This window comes from Hoplias malabaricus, chromosome 2, assembly GCF_029633855.1.
Source record: "Hoplias malabaricus isolate fHopMal1 chromosome 2, fHopMal1.hap1, whole genome shotgun sequence".
NCBI classification, from domain to species: Eukaryota; Metazoa; Chordata; class Actinopteri; order Characiformes; family Erythrinidae; genus Hoplias; species Hoplias malabaricus.
The window spans coordinates 70437635-70460203 of record NC_089801.1 but is presented as its reverse complement, the minus strand read 5'-3'; the positions used below and the strand labels follow the sequence as shown (position 1 = coordinate 70460203).

The 22569-nt window shown below is 42.6% G+C and overlaps 1 protein-coding gene across 3 annotated transcripts in view; it reads left to right on the top strand.

The window, feature by feature from the left end:
• The window catches only part of nlgn4xa (neuroligin 4 X-linked a), a 116054-nt gene that overhangs the window by 31860 nt on the left and 61625 nt on the right, over nt 1-22569 (top strand). For all 3 annotated transcript variants that reach the window (XM_066661324.1, XM_066661326.1, XM_066661325.1), the window contains one exon: nt 6647-6799. In XM_066661324.1, coding sequence (XP_066517421.1) covers nt 6647-6799 — 153 coding nt within the window. The remainder of the gene's footprint in view (nt 1-6646; nt 6800-22569) is intronic.

Genomic DNA, 22569 nt, shown 5'->3' with positions numbered 1-22569 from the left:
CTCACAAACACTGGCTAAGGTTCTTTTGAGAAGCCACATAGGTTCTATTGTAGCATACCTCCGGAACCCTCACAATGAACCTTGTTAATTTGAGAGTATGGTTATGGCACTGTAAAGGGCTCCTTGAGCCTCTTACTTTGGCTTTGTTTTGCTTGGCTGAGGCTGTATATCCTTTGAGAACCCTATGCCCAGAGAAAGCCCTTGTTTGAGAATTAATGACAAAGCGAGGGCTCGCTGCAGAATTAACGAATGAGAGGGCCCTCACTTGTCAGCGGCGTTGTAATTGGTTTACATGCATATTGAATGGGGAGCCTAGGGCATTAGCTTCAACGGCTTTATTAGAAGGTGACGATGAATGCTTAGGTTTGAGACATCAATAGGAATTCTGCTGTCTGTCCAGAGGCCATGCTTGACTCCTCTTTGATGGCACCATGAAATCTGGCTTGTCATTATTCGTATGCAGTGGCTGCAATTACCCTTTCAACTCAACGCTTATGAAGGACATTATGGCACATGGCTGTGTGGAGTAGTTACAACTGCTGCAGTGTTACAGTGCTGCATTTATAAATACTGATATATTATTATTATTATTATTATTAAATGTACATTTAGTTGTTGTTGTTGTTGTTGTTTTTCTGCCCCTTCCTGGGGCTCCCCAAGTGTAATACATGTTTACAGCACTGTACTGAAATCAATTTTAGCAATAGGGAGGGGGGCTGGTTTCCTAACCTCCTCCAAAAGTTACATAGTGCAGGTTCTTCGGTGCTGAATAACAACAGCAGAGGCCCTGTTCTGCCTATTACAGGTCAGTGGAGCATCCTAATGAATTTGAAGCTGTAATTTTAGGGTAAAATGTTACGTAGTGTTCCATCTAGTCACTAACTGACTACCAAACAGTTCCTACTTTAACCATCATTTTATACATTTCAAAAAATCCTCTTAAGCCTAATGAGTAAATTGTAAAGCACTTAGTATGTTGATGATTTCAAAATGAGATTAGTAAGAGGTTTTAGTTTGTGCAGCAAACTTAGCATTAGCATTAGCATCAGCTACAACAACACTATTCAGCTTAGAACTTGATACTGTGTTCCAATCCCAAACAAATTCCTTATTCAAGTTGAATGGGATTTGTTTGGTCACCAGTCTTAAAAGTGGGGAACCCACTGGGTCTCCATTTGCTTTAATAGAAGCCTGTTAAACTCCTCTTATTGGTTAGAACCTCAGGAGCTAGACTGAAGGCCTAGTATGGTAGATCAACCACTGTAACAATCATGTTGAGACACTCCACCAATGGGTGGGACTACTTTCATGAAAAAAGATGTCTATGACTGTTTCTAAGGGTCCTAGCTTGACCATTGCATTGCAGTCAGATGGTCAGTCAGGGGTGGGAGCTCTATAGCTCTCTTCCTAGGTTCTTTACTGAAAGGATCCTTGTAAAACTATATAATAGGAGGTGCAATATATTGTCATTGTCCAGTTAAAAACATGTATCTCCATTATTGTGGATTTTAGTTTACTACATTGTTGTGTGAAAATGCACGAATAGAAATGCTCCAGAATTACTTGCAAAAAAACTTTTTAAAATGTCTTCCATTGAAGGTTAAGAAGTTGTTTTTTTCTCCATCTCTCCTGTAAAGCTACTATTTTAGGAGATACATTTTTTTTAATTTGACAGTGAAAATAAGTTAATAGATGTTGTCTTGTTAGCACTGGAGCTACATAAGACGACAAATACATAGCACTGTTGGAAGTAATTAGCATTAACAATATAAGCATTGCTATTAAGTGATTGTTTTGATATTTATTGGTTCTCCACAGGAAATGATGTGTTCCTGGTTATGCATAGGTATGAAATAGTAAGGTCCTCAGTGTGGTGGTTACAGCTGAACAGATGCTGATGAGCTGGGCACTGCACAAAGAAGCTTAAGCAACTTCTGCATGGCAACTAACAGCCATCTACATCTTTCTCTACTAACACTTGTGAATTGCTGAAACGGATGGAAAATTCAGATGACCCTCTCTTTCTTTCTTTCTTTCTTTCTCTCTCTCTCTCTCTCTCTCTCTCTCTCTCTCTCTCTCTCTCTCTCTCTTCTCTCCTTTTAGCCATATAAAGATGAGTAATGTGTGTGGCGCCGTTCAGCCCAAAGGGGAATATATTATCCCCCTCAGCCTGTCCTGGCAATGATGAATGTCCGGGGCGCACACGCTGCAGAGTCACCCCCACTACGTCTCTCTCTCTCTATCTCTCGCTCTCTCTATCCACCCCCCATCCCCCCTATCCCTCTCTCCTTTCCTCTCTCTCTCTCCTAATGCCATCAGAGTGAAGGAGAACAGGAACATTTTTATTTCTCACTGAACCACTGACCACAGACACCATTGGGACACACTTGAGTCCGTTCACCATTCTTTTAGATCCACTGTTCCTGATCATGTTTGTTTGCGTGTAACCAAAATCCCCCATGTTCCCCCTAGTGTGCCTACCTCTGCTTCCGTTTGTACGCTCTGCTCATGCTCGTGCTGGCGATACTGGCCAAGAGAAAAGGAAATTGCTGGACAGTGCGGTAATAGTCAGCCTAAATTGCATCCGAGACGGCTTTGCTGCTCTGAGTGCTCCAAGATGCATATCACTTTCAGCACTCTGACAACTTTATGGAAGCACTCTATTCTCTTAATGCCTTTCTGAGATGTTCTGCTCAGTTCAAGGCCCCGTTGCTATGTTTCATGGTAGTTAATAGAGGGGCTGGCCAAATTACTGCTAAATTATAATGTAGGAGAAATGTGGTGTATGACTTAATGGTGTTGGTGTACTTTGGGCTGCTGATGGCTATTCTTTATGGTGTTAAGGGTTTAGCGTTCAAGGTTAGCACAAAATAGGTTCCTGTACATAAGCTTAATGTAAAGATCTTCCACAAAGCTTAAGTGAAAACTATTAAATGACAAAATGATTGTGCTTTATACCTATACGAGGCTAGTTATTCTCTCGTTATAGTTATGGTTATGTATTTAGTATCATTTAACATAAAACTCCATCTTAGTTTATGTTGATAACGTCTTTTTACGATACCTCAAACGTTAATCCCTATTAAAAAAAAAATCAATAAGTAGCCATGCATCTTAATGAAATGGCAAGCCTGTACCAAGACTATATAAAACTAATTAATGTATTAATGCATAGCTACAGGCTGGCAGATTTATGCTAAAATGTTTCGTAAATTAGCACTTTAATCAAGTCTAATGCTACATATCAACTAGAGAATAACAATGCCATTAGAGTATGGATTTTATACAGGAAACAAGGAGAATGTAATGTAATGTAAAGACTATAGTGAAACACGATAATGACGACAGTCCAGGTTTGCAATGCTAAGCTGATCTGGAGCTAGTTCAGGCTTGGGCTTTATGTCAAACACCCCTGATTCTAACTTTAGCGTACTTGTGTGAAATAGCAAATTCATATTTTTAGCCAAGTCTTTGTGAACTTCTCCACCAGAAGATATGGCGCCATTAGCCCAACTGAAAAGGTGAATATTTTATGTGCCTGTTGTTAGTGCAGCAACAGTTGCGGCTAGTTCAGTATATGACTGTGCTCATAATGCTTCAGAGTAGAGTTTTAAGTGGCTCTTCAGTCTAAAAATAAGTGGTGGCAGTTAGTGTTCTCTCCAAGGGTGCTGAGCTGCCCCATGTTGTTACATTAACAGCAGCATCTACCCATCTCCATTAGCCATTATTAGCCATTAGATAATAAAGGGAAGACAGACAAATGTGGTGTTTGATGAATCGGTGAAGGTACAGGTTTGTTGTTTTATGTTCATATGTGTTTGTCTTGGTTAAAATTTAGTGTTTTATACAGAAGGGACTGTTTTTAAGTATTAGTATAAATTAGCATCTTCTTCCTTAGTCTTATGTAGCATTCGCCAGAACAGATAGCACCACTAGCCTGACAGAATAAGAGAATATGGTTCTATTACATGAGAGAGAAATAAGTATGTTGTATGATATAATGGTTCAGATTTTCAGTTTTATGTTGACAGAAGATTGGTTTTGTTGTTGTTGTTGCTGTAGTTTTTTCTTGGTATTAGTAAATTCTTATGGAACATTAACAGGAGACAAACTAATTTGTCTAGTTTCTATTACATATAGCAGGAATAAATATGGTGTATGGTGTCATTTAACTGCTACATGTTTGCCATGTTTTATAGTTTTTATATTATCTCATAATAGTTAATGGTATAGTTGTAGCACATCAAAGCCAATAGTACAAAAAACAGCCTCATGGAACATCTCTGTTAGCTTGACTGAATAAGAGAGTGAGGTGTGCTGACTGTCCGGCGTACTAGAAAGTTTGTGGATGTTGAGAGTTGTACACTAGCGAAGAGCTGCGAAATAGATGCCTCCGCATTTGCGTGCTGCCTGGCTATCTCTTAAATCCCAGCCTAGATTAATCACCTGTCAGCATGGCTTGTTTTCCAGTCCTCTTTCTCTCTTTCTTATTCCTTCTCTTACCCTCTCTTACTCATTTTTTTCTTACTCATATTTTTTCTCCCAGTTTCTGCTATCCCTCCGTCTTCATCTCCCATTGTTTTTTTTATTTTTATTATTAATCAAATGGGGTCAGTACACAAATGGTAGTACAGAGAAATGTGAGGCCTTGCTAAAAATACAATTTAGGACACAGATTCAAGAACAAAATAAATTTTTATTTAATACTTTTTTTATTTTTTATTTTTTTGCATAAAATACACTTCATCCACAACAATTAATTCCTTTTTTTCAGTTTTCTTTCCAACTGAAAAGTGAAAGTGTTATATTCATCACATTTTCACCTTTATTTCCAGTACTTAAAATCCTGATTCTTCCCTACATCTATTATAGTCCTCCTACAGAAAGGTATTACACAGCAAAAGGAGTGTGAGCTTGGGTCCCCCCATGTGGCAAACAAAGGCCTATATACCAGAGTCGACAGTCTGAATGCCAATTATCCAGGGGTCTTGGAAAAAGCCCTGGATGCCAAGGTCATGCTGCAATGTTAGCGTTAATGCGCTAACCCCTGCCGGACTCCAGAGAGAGGGCCAGTGTGGTGAGCACGTTTACAGCTAATGGTGTGTACGGTAGCCCTTAAGTGTTAGAATAACAAAGGGAACAGGCGGTAGGTGACAGAGATAGGCACTCACACTCACACACTCTCCCGCTATAAGCTAGCCATGATCATAACCTTGTCCTCCTGGCATTTGCTCCAATACAATCTGACATTTTGCTCAGGCTGAGAGAAGCCATTTGCTGAGCATGTACATAAGCCTCGATAATCAGCAGTAGATGCTACTGGTGTGTGAGATACATGGCCTATTCAACATCCAACAAATGTCTTTTCATCATACAGGTCTTCTCTTTTTCCCCCAGTTTTTTTTTACCACTCTACTTTTCTATTTTAGGGGTTTTTTACTTTCCCGTAAAGCTCTCCATAGGTATTCACTCAAAGGAACTGTTGCTAATGAGGCTAGCAGAGGCAGCTGGCTATGATCTCTGAAGCCTGCTGACTATTTGTGGAATTATACCTGTGATTTTTTATTTATTTATTTTTTTGGTCTTGAATTTTGCCAAACCCCCTACATTAATAATTAGCTTCCCTACTTCCAACTTCGCTAATCAGCTACTGCAATCAGACACTGGAGGGAAGAAAAAAAGCAAAATAGCCCAGTCGACTCATGTGAAGAAACAATGACCTTCTCAGCACATTAGCAGATCACGACGTGGAGCACTGCAGAGGGAACTGATTGGCCTGAAAGGAGTCCTCCAAATCTAAGGGCTGAATTAGCGAGCTAATGAGAGAAGTCGCTGCCTGAGCCTTAGCCCCCTGCGCTGCATTGCAGTGTATCAGACGTAACTGAATGCAATTTGAGGTTAAATGGAAAATGCCCAAGCTAAAAATGAATGAATGCTGGTGCTGGCAGTTAACATTGTGTCAAAGTGACTGTCACGGATGTAATGTTTGGCACACTTCTAAGTAATCCTGGTTAGTGTAGCATAGTGGGATCAAACTACCCTACACCAATAAGGGTTCTTGGGCAAGACTCCTAACACTACCTTAGACTATGTTAATAGTATATATAGAATTGTAGTATTTGATGACTGCTGTTCTTTTGTATTCCGACACTTGGAATAAATACTAAAACATCTCAGTTCAGAATACTTTCTTTTCCAGTACTAGGTATAATCTCCACCTGGAAAAGCAGGCCAAGTTCTACTTTGCGTTTATTTTGATGGGACCCTGGAATAAAACTATACACCCTTAAAAATAAAGGTGCTACGAAGAGTCCTTTAAGCCAAACCATAGAAGAGCTATTTTGGTTTCATTTTCTGTAATAATTTTTAAACTGGCAAAGAATCTTTACATCAAATGAAGTTTTTATAAAATATTAAATAGTTTTTTAAACATGCACCTCTTTTACAAATCTTGTCTTTTATGGCATCGCTCAAAGAACCCTTTGTAGCACCTTAAATTTTAAGAACATAGATTACTATTAATCACTCCTCATCACAAAAACTGGCTACAGAATGGCCCTCTTGGTGACTCTTGCTAAAATTAGCAAGGTTGCTAACATTTTTGACTTTCATATCCTGTCTATACTGTGTTCTTTTTTTTCGCCAGATATTCATGATGAGAATGGTCTGAGGCCGGTCATGGTGTACATTCACGGTGGATCCTACATGGAAGGTACAGGGAACATGATTGATGGCAGCATCCTGGCCAGCTACGGCAACGTCATTGTGGTTACACTCAACTACAGACTGGGAGTACTGGGTAAGTCGGTGTGTTCAGTTGTATTAGCAATGACTCTGATGTTGGATCGTGCTAATTTTGCTAATTTCACTTGCTAATCTAATTTATATATAAATGGCTGGAGAAAGAAAAGCAAGATGTTACAGATTATTGGGTTTTAAAAATGATTTAGATACGTAATTTACCAGTGTGCTAAGATTTGGGCATAACTGAGGTAACAGAAGTTGCCTGGTGCCTTGGCAGTACGAAAGCTCGCAGGAGAGTCAAGGCAGCTGTTGTGATTGTGTTTGCTGGATGGCTTTCTGTTTTTCCCCTCCAGACAGTTCAAAGGAAGTCTCATTGTTTTTAAGGTGGGATGCGCTACTCTCTTGAATTGCTGTAGAATGTGGAGGTGCAGTGTTGGTATTCTTTTACATTGTCATGCATACTGGACTGTAAATTAATTTGACATAATTTAACTAATGTTGGCAGTGTGTACTGACATATAGGAATTAATTTTTCTGCTCAGTGAAAGCAGCGATGTTCATTACAGTAATTGAAAAGATAAACCAAGTTATTACTCCTTCTGTTTTTCACAGCAATGAGAGACTCACAAATGGTAGTGGGGTCATCGAGTGGTTGTTTCAGGCCTGGTGTCCCTCTTGAATCCAGAGGTACTGGAACAAAGATACAAAAATGTGCAAAGAAATATGTTAATATATACGCAAAACATGTAAAGTCTGTAACGTGGGCCCACCATGGTTGGATGCTGGTGTGGTGAAATTTCAGCTTTTTTTTTTTTTCCTTTTGGTCATGCTTGGAAAGAGCTGCACTGTTTACCATTTGTTATCAGCTCAAGCTGTCGGCAAATCTCCCTATATTTAGTTGTGCTGGAGCTGGTGGGGGAAAGGTGCTCTGGAAAAAAAAAAGCGTACACTGCAGGGAAAAAGAACTGAGAGCAAGAACCGAAGAGTTTTTTTTAACCATGTAACTTCTGTGATTGTCTGCTCAGAAGACTGTCTCCAACGCCTGTGGTTTTCACTCTCCCACTGAATTTATTTATGCTTCAAACCAAGCTCCAGAATGAAGCGTAAACCCAAGGAGGTGTTGGGCAGGGGTTGGACGTAGTTCTCCCCAAGCGAAGGTGCAACGTTTAAACATTCAGCTTGCAAATATACACCACTAGAACAGATGATGAACATGATGTGGCATTATTTCTTTTTGTCTCAGGAAACCTACCAGCATTATGTCATTGTCCAGAAAAGGAAAATCCAAAATGGCAACATTACATTTGAAAGCAAATACCTTCTTTACTTATGCACTTTTATATAAACAAACTTTATTTCTAGCATTGTTGACAATTCATTCATTCATTCACTGTCTGTAACTGCTTATCTAGTTCAGGAGACGTGGTGGGTCTACACAGAGTCACTGGGCGTAAGGCAGGGACGCATCCTGGAGGGAGAACCAATCTTTCGCAGGGCGACACACACTCGCACCATTACTCACACCTAGGGACACTTTTGAGTCGCCAATCCACCTACTCAACTACCTACGCCTACACCGCTCAAACCCACAACCCCAGGACCTGCACTACCCCTTATTGATCTATTCACTGTAAACATTCTCAGACGGGGCAAAGCAAATCTTCCTTCAAATGAATTAGGAAAACAACTACCAAAATAAATAAATAAATAAATAAACATGGAGGTCCATGTGGGTTTTTTTCGACACTGATGATTAGCAATGGAAAGGAAAGAGTGGTGCTAGAGGTAGTGTTGCTCTCACACAGCTACAGTGTCCTCAGGGTCTAGGTTTGATCCTCACCTCAGGCCTCCTTCTGTAACTGCTTCATTAAGGTGGGTCAGGAGCCTATCCAAAAACAGTGGGTACAAGGCACAGTCACACCTTCTATAGGGAGCCAGTCCATCACAGGACACCTATGGACACCCGGAGGAAACCCACTGAGACACAGGGAGAACACAGCTAACTCCTTACAGGCAGTGAGTGACCAGAGACAAGGACCAAACCCTCAAGCCCAGGACCCTGGAGCCGTGTCAGTGGCACAACCTGCAATGGAAGACTAGGGCGGCACGGTGGTGTAGCAGGTAGGTGTCACAGTCACTGGGACCTGGAGGTTGTGGGTTCGAGTCCTGCTCCGGGTGACTGTCTGTGAGGAGTTGGATGTGTTCTCCCTGTGTCCACATTGGTTTCTTCTGGGTGCTCTAGTTTCCTCACACAGTCCAAAAACACGTTGATGGATGGACTGGTGACTCAGAAGTGTCCGTAGGTGTGAATGTGTGTGAAGGACTGGCACCCCCTCCATGGTGTGTTCCTGCCGTGATTCCGGGTAGGCTCTGGACCCACCGCGACCCTGAACTGGATAAGATGTTACAGACAATGAATGAATGAATGTGAAAGAGTAGATTTACTACAGAAGACGAAGAAGTGCCCTAGATAGTGAGTGAACTGTGATTTAGTCCACAGTGTGTTTAGTCGGAAATGGAAGCCACAGCTGTTTTGAGGGTCTGTAACCTGTTTTTTTTTTTTTGCTTTGAAGGTTGATGTTTAGCGCTCCTGAGGAGGATTAGTGACAGACGCGTGTTGTGAGAGAGTGTAGGCTGAGTGAGTCGACACTAAGCAGTCGGCTGTTTGCTTGGCCAAGGTCCAGCTGCACCAGCGAGAAATACATAAGGCCTCAGCTGTTGCTAAAGCAGCCACGTTTTAATTAATTTACCCTCTTACGGCACACTTACACACTTACGGCGCTAGAAATGACATTTAGGTGCTCGAAGCACATTTATATACGGTAACACAGTTACAGGCCACGGCAGATAGCTTGCGTTTTCCACTCAGAAATGGGATTAGTAAATTGGCTAACGTTGGGTTTGTGACTGTGCCGAGCTGGGGATAAATGATAGCTGGTAGGGGCCATCAATCAAATGTAATGGGGCATCAGCATTTGTGTTTATGCATTGTTTGTGCGTGTGTGTATGTGTGTGTGTTATGTTTTTGTAACGACTGTGCCATCTGTGGCAGCTTGCTGATGAGTTGCAGTGCAGTGTGTTTAGGGCGAGCTGAACTGAGATGTGTCACTGGCACATGTCTCTCTCTCGCTCTCTTGCTCTCTCTCTCTCTCTTTGGCTTGTTATACACAGATGTGAGTAGACTACTGATGGCTCGGGTTAGCTCTTACATACAGCAGCATGTGTCTGAGCATTAGCACTCACTGGGGATGCACAAATGATATCGGAATCATATTGGTGCACGCACACACACACACACACACAGAGTGCATATCTTTGATACCAATATGATTCCGATATCATTTGTGCATCCCCAGTGAGTGCTAATGCTCAGACACATGCTCCTGTGGGAGGTAATGGGTTAATGTTGACAGTGACGTATTTTATGTGATTTTATGTGCTGTTAACATTAACACAATTGGAGCTTTCACCCGATATTTACATTTTTAACACATTTTTTCAGTTTATATAATTTATTATTCACTATCACTTTGTATATGGAGGATACTGACTTCTTAGTGGGTTTAGAGTCAGTACAGTTGAGTTCAAAAGGTAGACTGCACTATATTTATGCTAAAATATGTATTAAATCTCATAAGTAAGAGTATTTTTCTCTCTTATCCTCCTCCTCCTCTTCTTGTTTTTCTCTATCCCCCTCTCTCTCTCTCTCTCTCTCTCTCTCTCTCTCTCACACACACACACACACACACACACAGCTCCTGTGCAGCTTCTGGAATGTTTCCCACCTTGTTCAATCCATCTGTTTATCTCTAAAAAGTTTTATTGTCTGAGCCCTGAGCTGTGCTGCAGAGGTGTTAATTTTCTTCTTTAAAGGTTTTTGTCCGAGCTTCATTGTCTTTGATGCTAAATCTCTTCCTACCCTGAGATATTATAATAAAATTATAATTACAAAAGCAATCTGTTTCCTCTAGCCAGTTTGTCATGCACCCTACACATTTATTTCCCTCCCAAAACTAAGAAAGTACTAGCAATTTAACTTATGATTATGAGTCATTTCTTCATTATCTGTAAGCACTTTTCCCGGTTCAGAGTCACAGTGGGTCCGGAGCCTACCCAGAATCACAGGGCACAAGGAAGGAATACACGCTGGAGGGGGCGCCATTCCTTCAAAAGGTGACACATGCTCACAACTATGGACACACCTACCAGCGTGACTGTGGGAGGAAACCGGAGCACCTGGAGGAAACCCACGCAGACACAGGGAGAACACACCACACACATCACAGGCAGTCACCCGGAGAAAACCCACACAGACTCAGGGAGAACACACCACACTCCTCACAGACAGTCACCCGGAGGAAACCCACACAGACACAGAGACAACACACCACACTCCTCACAGACAGTCACCCGGAGGAAACCCACACAGACACAGAGAGAACACACCACACTCCTTACAGACAGTCACCCGGAGGAAACCCACGCAGACACAGGGAGAACACACCACACACCTCACAGACAATCACCCGGAGGAAACCCATGCAGACACAGGGAGAACACACCACACTCCTCACAGACAGGCACCTGGAGGAAACCCACGCAGACACAGGGAGAACACACCACACTCCTTACAGACAGTCACCCGGAGGAAACCCACGCAGACTCAGGGAGAACACACCACACTCCTCACAGACAGTCACCTGGAGGAAACCCACACAGACACAGAGAGAACACACCACACTCCTCACAGACAGTCACCCGGAGGAAACCCACGCAGACACAGGGAGAACACACCACACACCTCACAGACAATCACCCGGAGGAAACCCATGCAGACACAGGGAGAACACACCACACTCCTCACAGACAGTCACCTGGAGGAAACCCATGCATACACAGGGAGAACACACCACACTCCTCACAGACAGTCACCCGGAGGAAACCCACGCAGACACAGAGAGAACACACCACACTCCTCACAGACAGTCACCTGGAGGAAAGCCATGCAGACACAGGGAGAACACACCACACTCCTCACAGACAGGCACCTGGAGGAAACCCACGCAGACACGGAGAACACACCACACTCCTTACAGACAGTCACCCGGAGGAAACCCACGCAGACACAGGGAGAATACACCACACTCCTCACGGACAGTCACCCGGAGGAAACCCACACAGACACAGGGAGAACACACCACACTCCTCAGAGACAGTCACCTGGAGGAAACCCACGCAGACACAGGGAGAACACACCACACACCTCACAGACAATCACCCGGAGGAAACCCACGCAGACACAGAGAGAACACACCACACACCTCACAGACAATCACCCGGAGGAAACCCATGCAGACACAGGGAGAACACACCACACTCCTCACAGACAGTCACCCGGAGGAAACCCACGCAGACACAGGGAGAACACACCACACTCCTCACAGACAGTCACCCGGAGCGGGACTCGAACCCAAAACCTCGAGGTCCCTGGAGCTGTGTGACTGCGACACCTACCTGCTGCACCACTGTGGTGCCCCAGAATTGTCATTAATCACAGTAAATATGGCGATTAGTTACTTTATAATTGATCCACAGCTCCAGTTTGTATATCCATACAAATATATAATATATATGTCCACAGTTAAAAGCAACATTAAGTCACTGTGCTCCCTTTAAATCCTTTAAATGTGAGATTTCTTTTCAGCAGTGAACCAGTGAACCACAACACAGATACGGCTATTTTATTTACTTCTAAAAGCCAGCAGTGACCTTACACCTGTCCACCGCATTTTTATGTGAATCTGATTTTGTATTTGTGCTTTTTAAAGGGTCTATTTTGTCTTACTGTACCCAGCATGTCCCTCGTCAATATAAACAAATTAAAATAATGTTCTAGGCTAAAGTCTGTCATAAAACTACCGTAAACCAAATGACTCAGGCATCAAGCGGTGGAGTCACTGCCATTACCTAGAAGAGCTTCCTGCCATGCAGCTTTTAAAGCCATTAAACTCTTCAGACGTCTGGCCCCTATCCCCACGACTGTAAACAGTTCTCGTTCAGTTTGTTTCTGCAGAATGAAGCATTTCAGATCACACCACTCTGAATGACACTGATCTAAAGATTTAATGAAGCATGTGGTTCATTTTGTTGGTCAACCATTGTCTGTTAACTTTCTGCATAATTACATCTCAAAGATTAAATTATGCAGAAAGTTGGAGGGACAATGACTGACCGAGATAATGGACTCTGCAATTTCCCTTTTAAGCATCAACTGTGATAAAAACAAACTTCCTGGACACATGCCCCTCTGGCGTTTTTTTCTAAAATGAAAGGCATCAGTGCCTCGTGGAGGTTAGTGGGGATTTGATTGTGTTCAGCCAGGAGTATGAGCACGAGTGAGGTCCGGTGCTGGTGCTGCGTGATAAGATCTGGATCACCAACTCCACCTCAGCTCGTCCCAAATGTTGGATCGCTCCAGAGAACACAGGGCTGGGAGGAAGGGAGGCTTTCCACCCTTCGAGCCGATGCTTGATATAGCGCTGTGTACTTTATGGTTTTATTCCAAAACGACAGCGATAAATCTAGACTAGAGTTAAAAATACAGCAGATGAGACATATATAGGAATTTCCAATGTTGATTTAAGCTCCAGGACACTATAACAGTCAGGAACTTTTCCCCTCGCTCTCCCCTAGGGTTTAGAAGTGTGTCAGTGTGTGTGTGGGTGTGCAGTGGAGGCTGAAGAATGACCCCTGGTGGACCTAAGTATCCACAGAGCAGTAAAAGCTTCCTCGGGGTAAAAACAGAGCTCACAGAGAGAGGGAGAGAAAGCCTGAATTTTAGGATCATACAGTGAACAGTGAAGTGACTGGCAGCTGGAACCTGCTTCTTTTCAGCTTTGTGTGTGTAAAGCAGACCTTCCTGTGGAGTGTCATGAAGAGCTGGAGGGCAGAGTGCTAGTTTCATGGCTACTTTAATGACCATGTTGTCTGTCAGAGAAAGAGTGGGGGGGGGAGAGGATATAGAGGGAGAGATGGGGAGAAGCATAGTGATGGGAGTGAGAAAGAGAGTGAATTAGAGTGGGAGAGAGACGGTGTAGAGGAAGGATAAAGAATGAGAGAGATATATAGTAAGTGGGGCAGGGGTGAGAGAGGTAGAGAGTTGGAGGGGGAGAAAGAGACAGGGTGTAGAGGGAAAAAGAGAGAGAGAGAGAGATGATGTGAGGTCAAGGTGGACAGCAGAGAGAGCCAAAGGACGAGCGAGAAGAAAGGGAACAAGTAAAGGTGAACAGGAGAGGAAAGAGGGCGAAAGAGAGAGAGATGAACAGAGGTAGGAAAGAGGAGACGTCAGCTAGAGGTTGACAAGGGCGATCAAATAGAATGTCATGGGGGAAAAAAATGCCAAGAATAAAAGCAGTGTTCACTGGTTCACTACAGGCAGGTAAACAATTCAGTACGGTAGCTTTCAGCGCTTCACTTCTTACTTTAACAAACAGGAGTTATGAATACACAATGTAACTGAGTGAATTATATTCGGATATGTATTACTTCTCAGTCTCGTGTGGAAAATGCAGTCTCTAAACTTCAGTCTGGAACACGTTCCTGTTTGTAGTGGCCTTGCACCCTAATAAACAGAGCATTATTTCTGTTTTCTACAAGGACTTTTTAAAATCCACGCCACTTTAGCTGTGTCCAAATAGAATTAATTTTAAACACCCTCCACTCACTGTCCATTTGATTAGACACAGTTTCCTGTTGGAGATTGTAGCTCATCTGTTGCTGTATTTAGCCCTCCTCTGGTCCTTCACCATTGGTCTGTGGACACTGCCTGTATGTTGTTGGTTGGTTATTCTCAGTCCAGCAGTGACACTGAGGGCCGGATCCACTCGCGCCATCACAACACATAATAACACACCACCACATCAGTGTCAGTGCAGCGCTGAGAAACCTCAAAACCATACCAGCTCTGTGGTGGGTTTTGGCGATCAACAAAGTATGCAGAGCAACGCCTGGATTACAGGTTGTGATTCGAGAACATCAAACTGCTAACACTTCGTTTCTCGAAACAAGTCACTGCTTCTTATCAAAGCGCTGTTACCTCATGGCCATCACAGCATAACACATTTGGAGGAAAACCCTTCCTGCATTGTTCTGTTATGTTAGCTAACGGACATCTGCAGTGTGCTGAGTGAATGGGGGATGTAAATCTACTGTTCATTATTTTACCTCTTTTACTCACAAAAGTCCACACAGATCACACAAAATCACTGCCATATCTTATCGTGTGCAATAATATAGTTAAAAACGTTTTAAATGATAAAAAACACATGTGATTAACGTGATATTCAGACTTGTTTACGTAATGACGTTATGCAGTTACGTAATACGGTGTACATTTATTATGTGAGTCATTTAGGTACAAAGAGAGGTTCAAAACTAAATATTTTTTATACAATGTCAGAGTTTTGGTAAATTACGGTTGTTTACAAAATAAACAAAAGTTGACACTTTTATTGGTTGTTTCTTCACAATGTTTGAAATAGTTTTGGGGTAAAATAAAATTTAATATAATTTCAAAATATGATTTAATAAATATATTTAAATTAAATGTATATACTTAATATTAATATAACATTAATTTGTTGCATTTGTGTGTTCTTGAAATATAGTATAGTATAGTATATAGTAAATAATATTAGTTTTGAGTGTTTTTTCATTTCGTTATCGTTAAGAATATCGTTATCGCCAAAACACACTGAAATTTCATGGTATTATTTTAGGGCCATATCGCCCACCCTAATACCAAAGTGTATTCAGGAAGAAGGAATGACAGTAAACATTATTAAAAGGCTTACTAATGTCGTTTAATAATCAGTTACAGTCAGCTTTCACAGGTAAAACACGTTGATTACATACAATCACAGACAGACAGTCACAAAGTTTAAAAAAAAGAATAATTAAAAATGAGAGTAGAGATGTAAGACAACAGAAAGAGAAAGTTGAGTGCTTCTGCGTCTCACTCCTCATTGCTGCATGCCTGAGGGTAGGGTGAGCAGTGCCTCAATCTCATTTAAAGCTACAGGCGCCTAAACCGGTCATTCTGACCTGGGCTGTTTATAGAGGAGTAGACTGCTGTGGTGTTGGATCCCTTTGGAATTTGAACTAAAGCATGTCAAATGTGTTTCATTACGACCGCAGAACTGTGTTCACTTGTGGAGAAATAATAGAATATGTCTGTAATCTTATTAAATCAGTAACTGATGTGATTACAGTAATTTAATCTCATCAAATGTAACTGTTGCTTTCAAGGCATATTTTACAGTATATTAGGTATGTGTTTTTAGCTTTGAGTATGGTGTTAATAGAAAAGGACTGCTATCTGGTTTATTGCCTCATTCTGTCGTCCAGAAGTGAAATCAGAATTCAGACACTGTGACAACCCTCGCTCAAGGAGATAGTGTGAAAAGAGAAGTTGAAAAAAAGGAAGGGATTTTCAGTGAACGGCTAAAGGCAACGCTCCTGGCCAAAAGCGTTCAGGCAGTATCCATTATGCCATTCGGTCAGTAGTGATTTATTTATTATATTTTTTTATTCTCAAACTGCATGCAGCAAGGAAAAAAACACATGACTAATGGTAAACAGAAAGCACACACCTCCTCTGGGCTCCTGCATGTTAGCTAGTGCAGATTTGCCTGTGCTAATTAAAACCCCTTCATTAACATGACGGGGGAAAAAAGCCAGCTCTCTCTCTCTCTGTTTTGACATGGTGCCTCTCTTTCTCTTTTTTGTTTTTTTCTTGGATTTTTCGGTAATGAACCAAGACCACTCGAGAGCGCCGCAAGCCCCTCACATGGAGCCTATTCGCCCCATTAGCCTGTCCCAACAAAAGGACCATGGCCTGAAAAATCACCACTCGTCCCGCTTCTCATTTTTCAAGCGCATTTTTGCGCTGTTTGTTTGTTCGGTGGGCTCAATGTGAATCGGTAATTAGCGAGAAAGGAGCCGGTGGTGATTTATGGTAAACAACAGCGGCAGAGTCGGCCATTGCGGCCTGTAATAAAAAGCTATGCTCTTCTTGAAATCGACTGGGTCTTTGCAACTCGATCAGTGTGTGTTCGCGAAAACAAGCACGTGCGTTCTCCGCTGATGAATCGGACATGACACAGAACAAGACAGCTGATTTAGACACGAGATGACCCACGCTCGCTGGTTAATGGTGGGGTTATATCTGCTATTTTGATTTGCAAAGACGATCGTTAATAGATTAAATGCAGTGGAGACATTTACTCATCCGATGTTTCTCCTGTCTGCTGCAGTAACAGCTTCTGTGAAGGCTTTAGACTAAACCGTGAAACATTTCTCTCAGGATTTGATGGCAGGTGGGCTGCTGATGTTGGGGGATTAGTTCTGGCTCACAAAAAAACAAAAAAAAAACAAAACAATCCCAACTGACTATTCCCAAAGCTATGGAGCTCTATGGCCCAGGAATCAGAGCCTTATAACCCTGTAGCCGTTGCTTGACACTGGGTATAGTGACTTTAACTCATGCAGTGCTGCAGTAAATGTCATTTTGTTGTGTGTTTTTATGTGTAACGTTGCATCCATACAGCCTTAGGCCCACCCACGTTCAGCACAACCATGTTTTACACCAAATATCTAACACCTTGTAGAATTAAGAGTGCACTGGGTAGTATTTAAACCTCAGAATTGCAGCTTTGAAGACATTGTGTTATTTTAGTGTCCTGTGATAAGGAGAGATTAGAGCCTCTGTTATTGCTGCTCCAGCAAGCACTGCAGAATTGCGCTATGTAATTTATAAAATGTAAAAGCCATCCACTTGATTTTAAGACAGTGCTGTAAAACGTAATTACACTTTGCAACTCTAGGAGTCAAGGAGCAAAACTAACAAATCCTACCTAGGGTTCCTTTAAATACAGTGTGAGATACAATATCAGGCGGCACGGTGGCGCAGCAGGTAGTGTCGCAGTCACACAGTTCCAGGGACCTGGAGTCCCACTCTAGGTGACTGTCTGTGAGGAGTGTGGTGTGTTCTCCCTGTGTCTGCGTGGGTTTCCTCCGGGTGACTGTCTGTGAGGAGTGTGGTGTGTTCTCCCTGTGTCTGCGTGGGTTTCCTCCGGGTGACTATCTGTGAGGAGTGTGGTGTGTTGGACACACGTTGGTAGGTGGATTGGCGACTCAAAAGTGTCCGTAGGTGAGTGTGAATGTGTGTGTGTCTGTGTTGCCCTGTGAAGGACTGGCGCCCCCTCCAGGGTGTATTCCCGCCTTGCGCCCAGTGATTCCAGGTAGGCTCTGGACACACCACGACCCTGAACTGGATAAGGGTTACAGATAATGAATGAATGAATGATACAAATGTGTATTTTCAGACGTCCTCATGACAATATTTGCTTTGTATCTATTCTGTACACTATATTTTCCTAGATTTCGAACGAGGAATATCTGCTTCGAGCATCAGAAATTTCAGCTTCTAGGACCTGCATTCATCAAATATGTGATGTTAATTTCTTACAATATTGTGAGGCATATTTCAACGACTTTGCCTTACAAGGCCTAGACGACACAGTTGTAGCTGAACGCTCATTATTCACACACACACTTTCTCAAACTCTGTCTCTCTCGCACACACACACATACACCAAGCACAGTCTGGTCTCAGCATGAATTCACACATATTTGAATAAAAGAGGATTCCTGGGATTCATGTGATGTGTATGAAATATAGTTTTGCTTTTTTGTGGACGATGCATTCTCAGCAGGAAAAATCAGCTTTACCCCTGCTTCAAACCACAACCCTAACCATATCCTAATCCTTACTCTAACCCTACACCCATCACAACCATGACCCTACACTTATGGGGGGAGGGGTGTGGGTATAATTCCAATCCACCCCCTTAACTCCTCAACAGCACATGAAGAACATGTAAAAGGCACATACAACAGCATTGAATGTCATAGAAATCAAGCTATTAGCAATATTGCTAACAGCATGACGTCTATGACATTTTGTACTATAAGAAACAACCTTGTGTTTTTGTGATGAACAAAATGTACCTGTACTGTACTTTGCTTTTTTCCCCCTGAGTGGAAATAGTGGAAATGACATTCACTTTCCAATCACACAAATGGACATGACTTTTTCTAAAGCATTCTTTCACTAATTGCTGTGGATTGCTGCACACTTTCAGCCCGACTTCCCTGAAACTTCCACTTGTCTTGAGGACCTTTGGGGGAGCACTCAGTGTAGCTTCAATGTTCTGTGTTCAGATAAAAGACTGAACAAGGTTAAAGTCTGCTTTCAGAAAGGTCATCGGCTGTGGTTGTAATGCTGTTCAGAGTACACACTGCCGAGTTACTTTTCCACAGTAGCATTAGCGAGGTCAGTTTGGAAGATTCATTTTAGATCACAAACACCATCCTGACTTCCCGTCACTCCAGAGAACACCGCTCCAGTGTTGTAGAATGCTTGGCATTGAGCACAGCAAACCTTAACTCATGTGCAGCTGCTCCGGAACACCCAAACCTCTCTTCATGAGCTCCACTTGGTTTTATTCATTTTATATATGGAGAAGCATCTCCATAGGAGTGCAGCATGTGTTTCCTCAGGTTCAAAGTTTGGCTCCGTTTTAGCCACCGATGTAGAACAGGGTGGAGGTTACTTGTTCCAGCCTGGCGACTTTGCATGGGCGCGAGACATGGACTGACCTTTGAGTGGACCTTCCCGTTCAAGCAGATGCACTGGAGAGATCTGGGCTTGAGATTTTGTGCTCCTCCCACCTCCCTCCCCCTCGTTACTCCAGATGGCGTGAGCCCGGCGAGAGGATGAAACCTCAGCATCTCCACATACAAATCCTAGCAGAGCGAGCCGGAACGCCGACAGAACGCTGCCGGACGACAGCTTGCGGCTCTAGATTCCAGAGGGCGAGTGTGTGCAGAGGTGAGGGGTTAATAACGGCTGTGGTTCTGGCCTCTCTGGACCCGTTCTGGCCTGATTCTGCTGCTGTATCTGTCCCCTTTGGCCCAGTTATTACCAGGGCCATGTCCAGACTGGGCAGAGATACAGGTCCTGGAATAAGATGATGCCCTCTGCCTTTGAAATGCTTTATAAAATCACAGAATGACAGAAGGAGAAGTGAAATGCCACAGTTACAGATACAAAAAGGTGCTGATGTAGAAAATGGTGCATTACTATATTTTAATACAATATTGTAGTTCTACATCTCAACACTTGACATCTAAAAAACCCATGACATGGTTAAAATGCCTTAGAAAAAGCTTATAAACATGTCTACAGTGTTCATTACAGAGGAGACTGGGTTCCTGCTTTTTTGTCTTGGTCCCTCTCAAGGTTTCTTCATGTTCCGAATGAGTTTTTGGTGCCACTGTTACCTAAGCAACACTCACTTGTGTCAGCTGAATGTAAGTTTCGTCATAGCCTAGTTTGAATGTAATCTGCCCCAACCAATGTGTTTTTAAACTCTCGGAGGAAAGTGAAGCACCTGGAGGAAACCCAAACAGACACAGAGAGAACACAGAGAGTTCCACACCGACACAGGACTTTATATATTGTAATATAATCAGATTTGATTGTAAACACTGGGTTAAGAAGGTATGCAGATCAACGTGTGGATTACAGGGTGTAACTGTAGAACTACCCCGTGCTCCCGTATTAAAGCAGTATGTTTTAATGCTATGGCTGAATATTTTCTGTCTAATGTCCCCTAAACACTGATTTAGACCAGGATTAAATAATTGAAGGGTGGTCTCTGAGGTGTGTAGTGAAAGACTACATTCAACAAAACCTTCTTATCTCCATTTTGTTTTTATAGCAGGGAAAATATCAGTCCTGTACGGTAATGGTACCTTTCCTCCATTGGTGATGAAATGAAATGTCCACGCGATGGAAAGGGCAGCTTGCATTTTTCGAATATGCAGGAGGGTTTTGTTACGATTGTTATGATACCATTATCTGCTCCGAAATGTGCCGTGGCATTTTGTTGGAAATTGCTCGCTTCCCTGGGCTCACAAAAGAGATGGCTGCTGCCAGGAGGCCCAAGCGTTTGGTGTGCTGTCAGTACTCTTTAAAAAAAAAATGAAATAAAAAAACAGTCAGCCTGCAGCTCAGGACCAGGAGGAAATAAAAGCGAGGCTCACTCAGTGTACATGAACAAACAAGCAGCTAGCGGATACAGAAAGCGACAGAATGTCAGGCCACTGTGCGGAGCGAGAGCAACAGGCTTTGTTCTGCATCTCAGATGGTGGTGTCAGATGGTATGTACTGTAGATGTTTATGCCCGCAACCACATGTGCAGCGACATCACTGCACATTCTGAAATTCAACTTTTGATGGGACCTTATTCAAAGATTTCAAAGCGTCTGTATTGTAAGCAAACATGACATTGACAGCAATGTCAAGAAAGACATGGCAACAGCAGGAGGGAAATGGACTGGAAGATGTATGGGAGGACTAGGGGCTCAAAATTGTGCAGGATACAAACTTACAGGTTTTATGAAATGTGAAATTTTATGAGAATGATATGGGTATGAAAGGATGTGAAGCTCTTAAGAATCTGTTGACTAGTGTGTGAAATTGTCCACAAGTGACATGTGAGGGAATATTATATATACATGTATCCTCCAGTAGAGGTGGCCATTTTGAGCTGCAGTGTTTCTACGGTGGGCCAGAAGAGACAAACCAGACATTTTTTTTTCTTTTTCTTTTTTTACAGACATAGGCGAGGCAGTGTTGTGAGTCTTGCCCAAGGACTCTTATTGGTATAGTAGGGTTTTGCTGCCTAAGCTGGGATTTGAACCCTAGCCTGCTGTGTCGGGGCAGTTGTGTTACCCTTTGTGCTTTTATTCATGTGTGTTATGTCTTCATTGCCTGGAAACCCAATGAACAAAGGGTGGTCTCTGACTTTTTTTCAGTACTGTGCTTATAAGAAGGAAGATGAAAATGTTATGGATTGGCATCACTGTCTTTGTCTGTTGTGTTTTTGTGGTGCACTTGACAGCCAGACCTTAATGAGAAAAGACTGGAGCCTGACCTTCTGGTATGAAGCTGCTGACATTTGCGTTGTATTGAATGCAGCATTAGGAGCCTTGCTCAGTGATTCTTACTGGTACAGCTTCCTGCCTGAGCTAGGAATCAAACCCTAGTCTGCTGTGGTATTTCTCTATTACTACACTATCCCACCATTTTATAGGTAATTAAAGTTGCAGTGTGTAATATTTAGAGCGGTCTGTAGTGGAATGGGAATGTAGTATACAAACCCATTAGTTTCCATTAGTGTGTAATTACTTGTACCTGAACTGTTGTGTTTTCATTGGCTTAGAATCATCTTTAGAATCAAGAGAAGTGGGCGTTCTTTCAGAAGAGGCAGACATTTTGAGCTGCAGTGTTTCTACGGTGGGCCAGAACAGACAAACCAGACACTGGCTCTGTAGAGTGCCATCTGTGTTAAAGATTAATCTTGGAAAGGGAGGGTTTTTTAGTCCTTTGCAATTGGTAACTTCAGTAAAAGATTATCTTACAAACTGCACCTGAAATGGCCATTTGGACTGGGAATGGAGTAAACGAGCACTGGTCCCTGATTTTTGCACAGCACTGCACTACAGAAGATGAAAATATCAGTGTAATGTTGAGCCTCGCACTCTGGCAGCCAGACCTTAGCCTGAAGAAAGAGACACCGACTTGAGCTTGACCTTCTCGTATGAAGTTGTTGACATTTTTGCATTGTTCCAAATGCCACACCTTCTTCTGCGGCCCATTCACGCGCTCGGCTGCCATCAACCTCCTGCTCTGGGAAT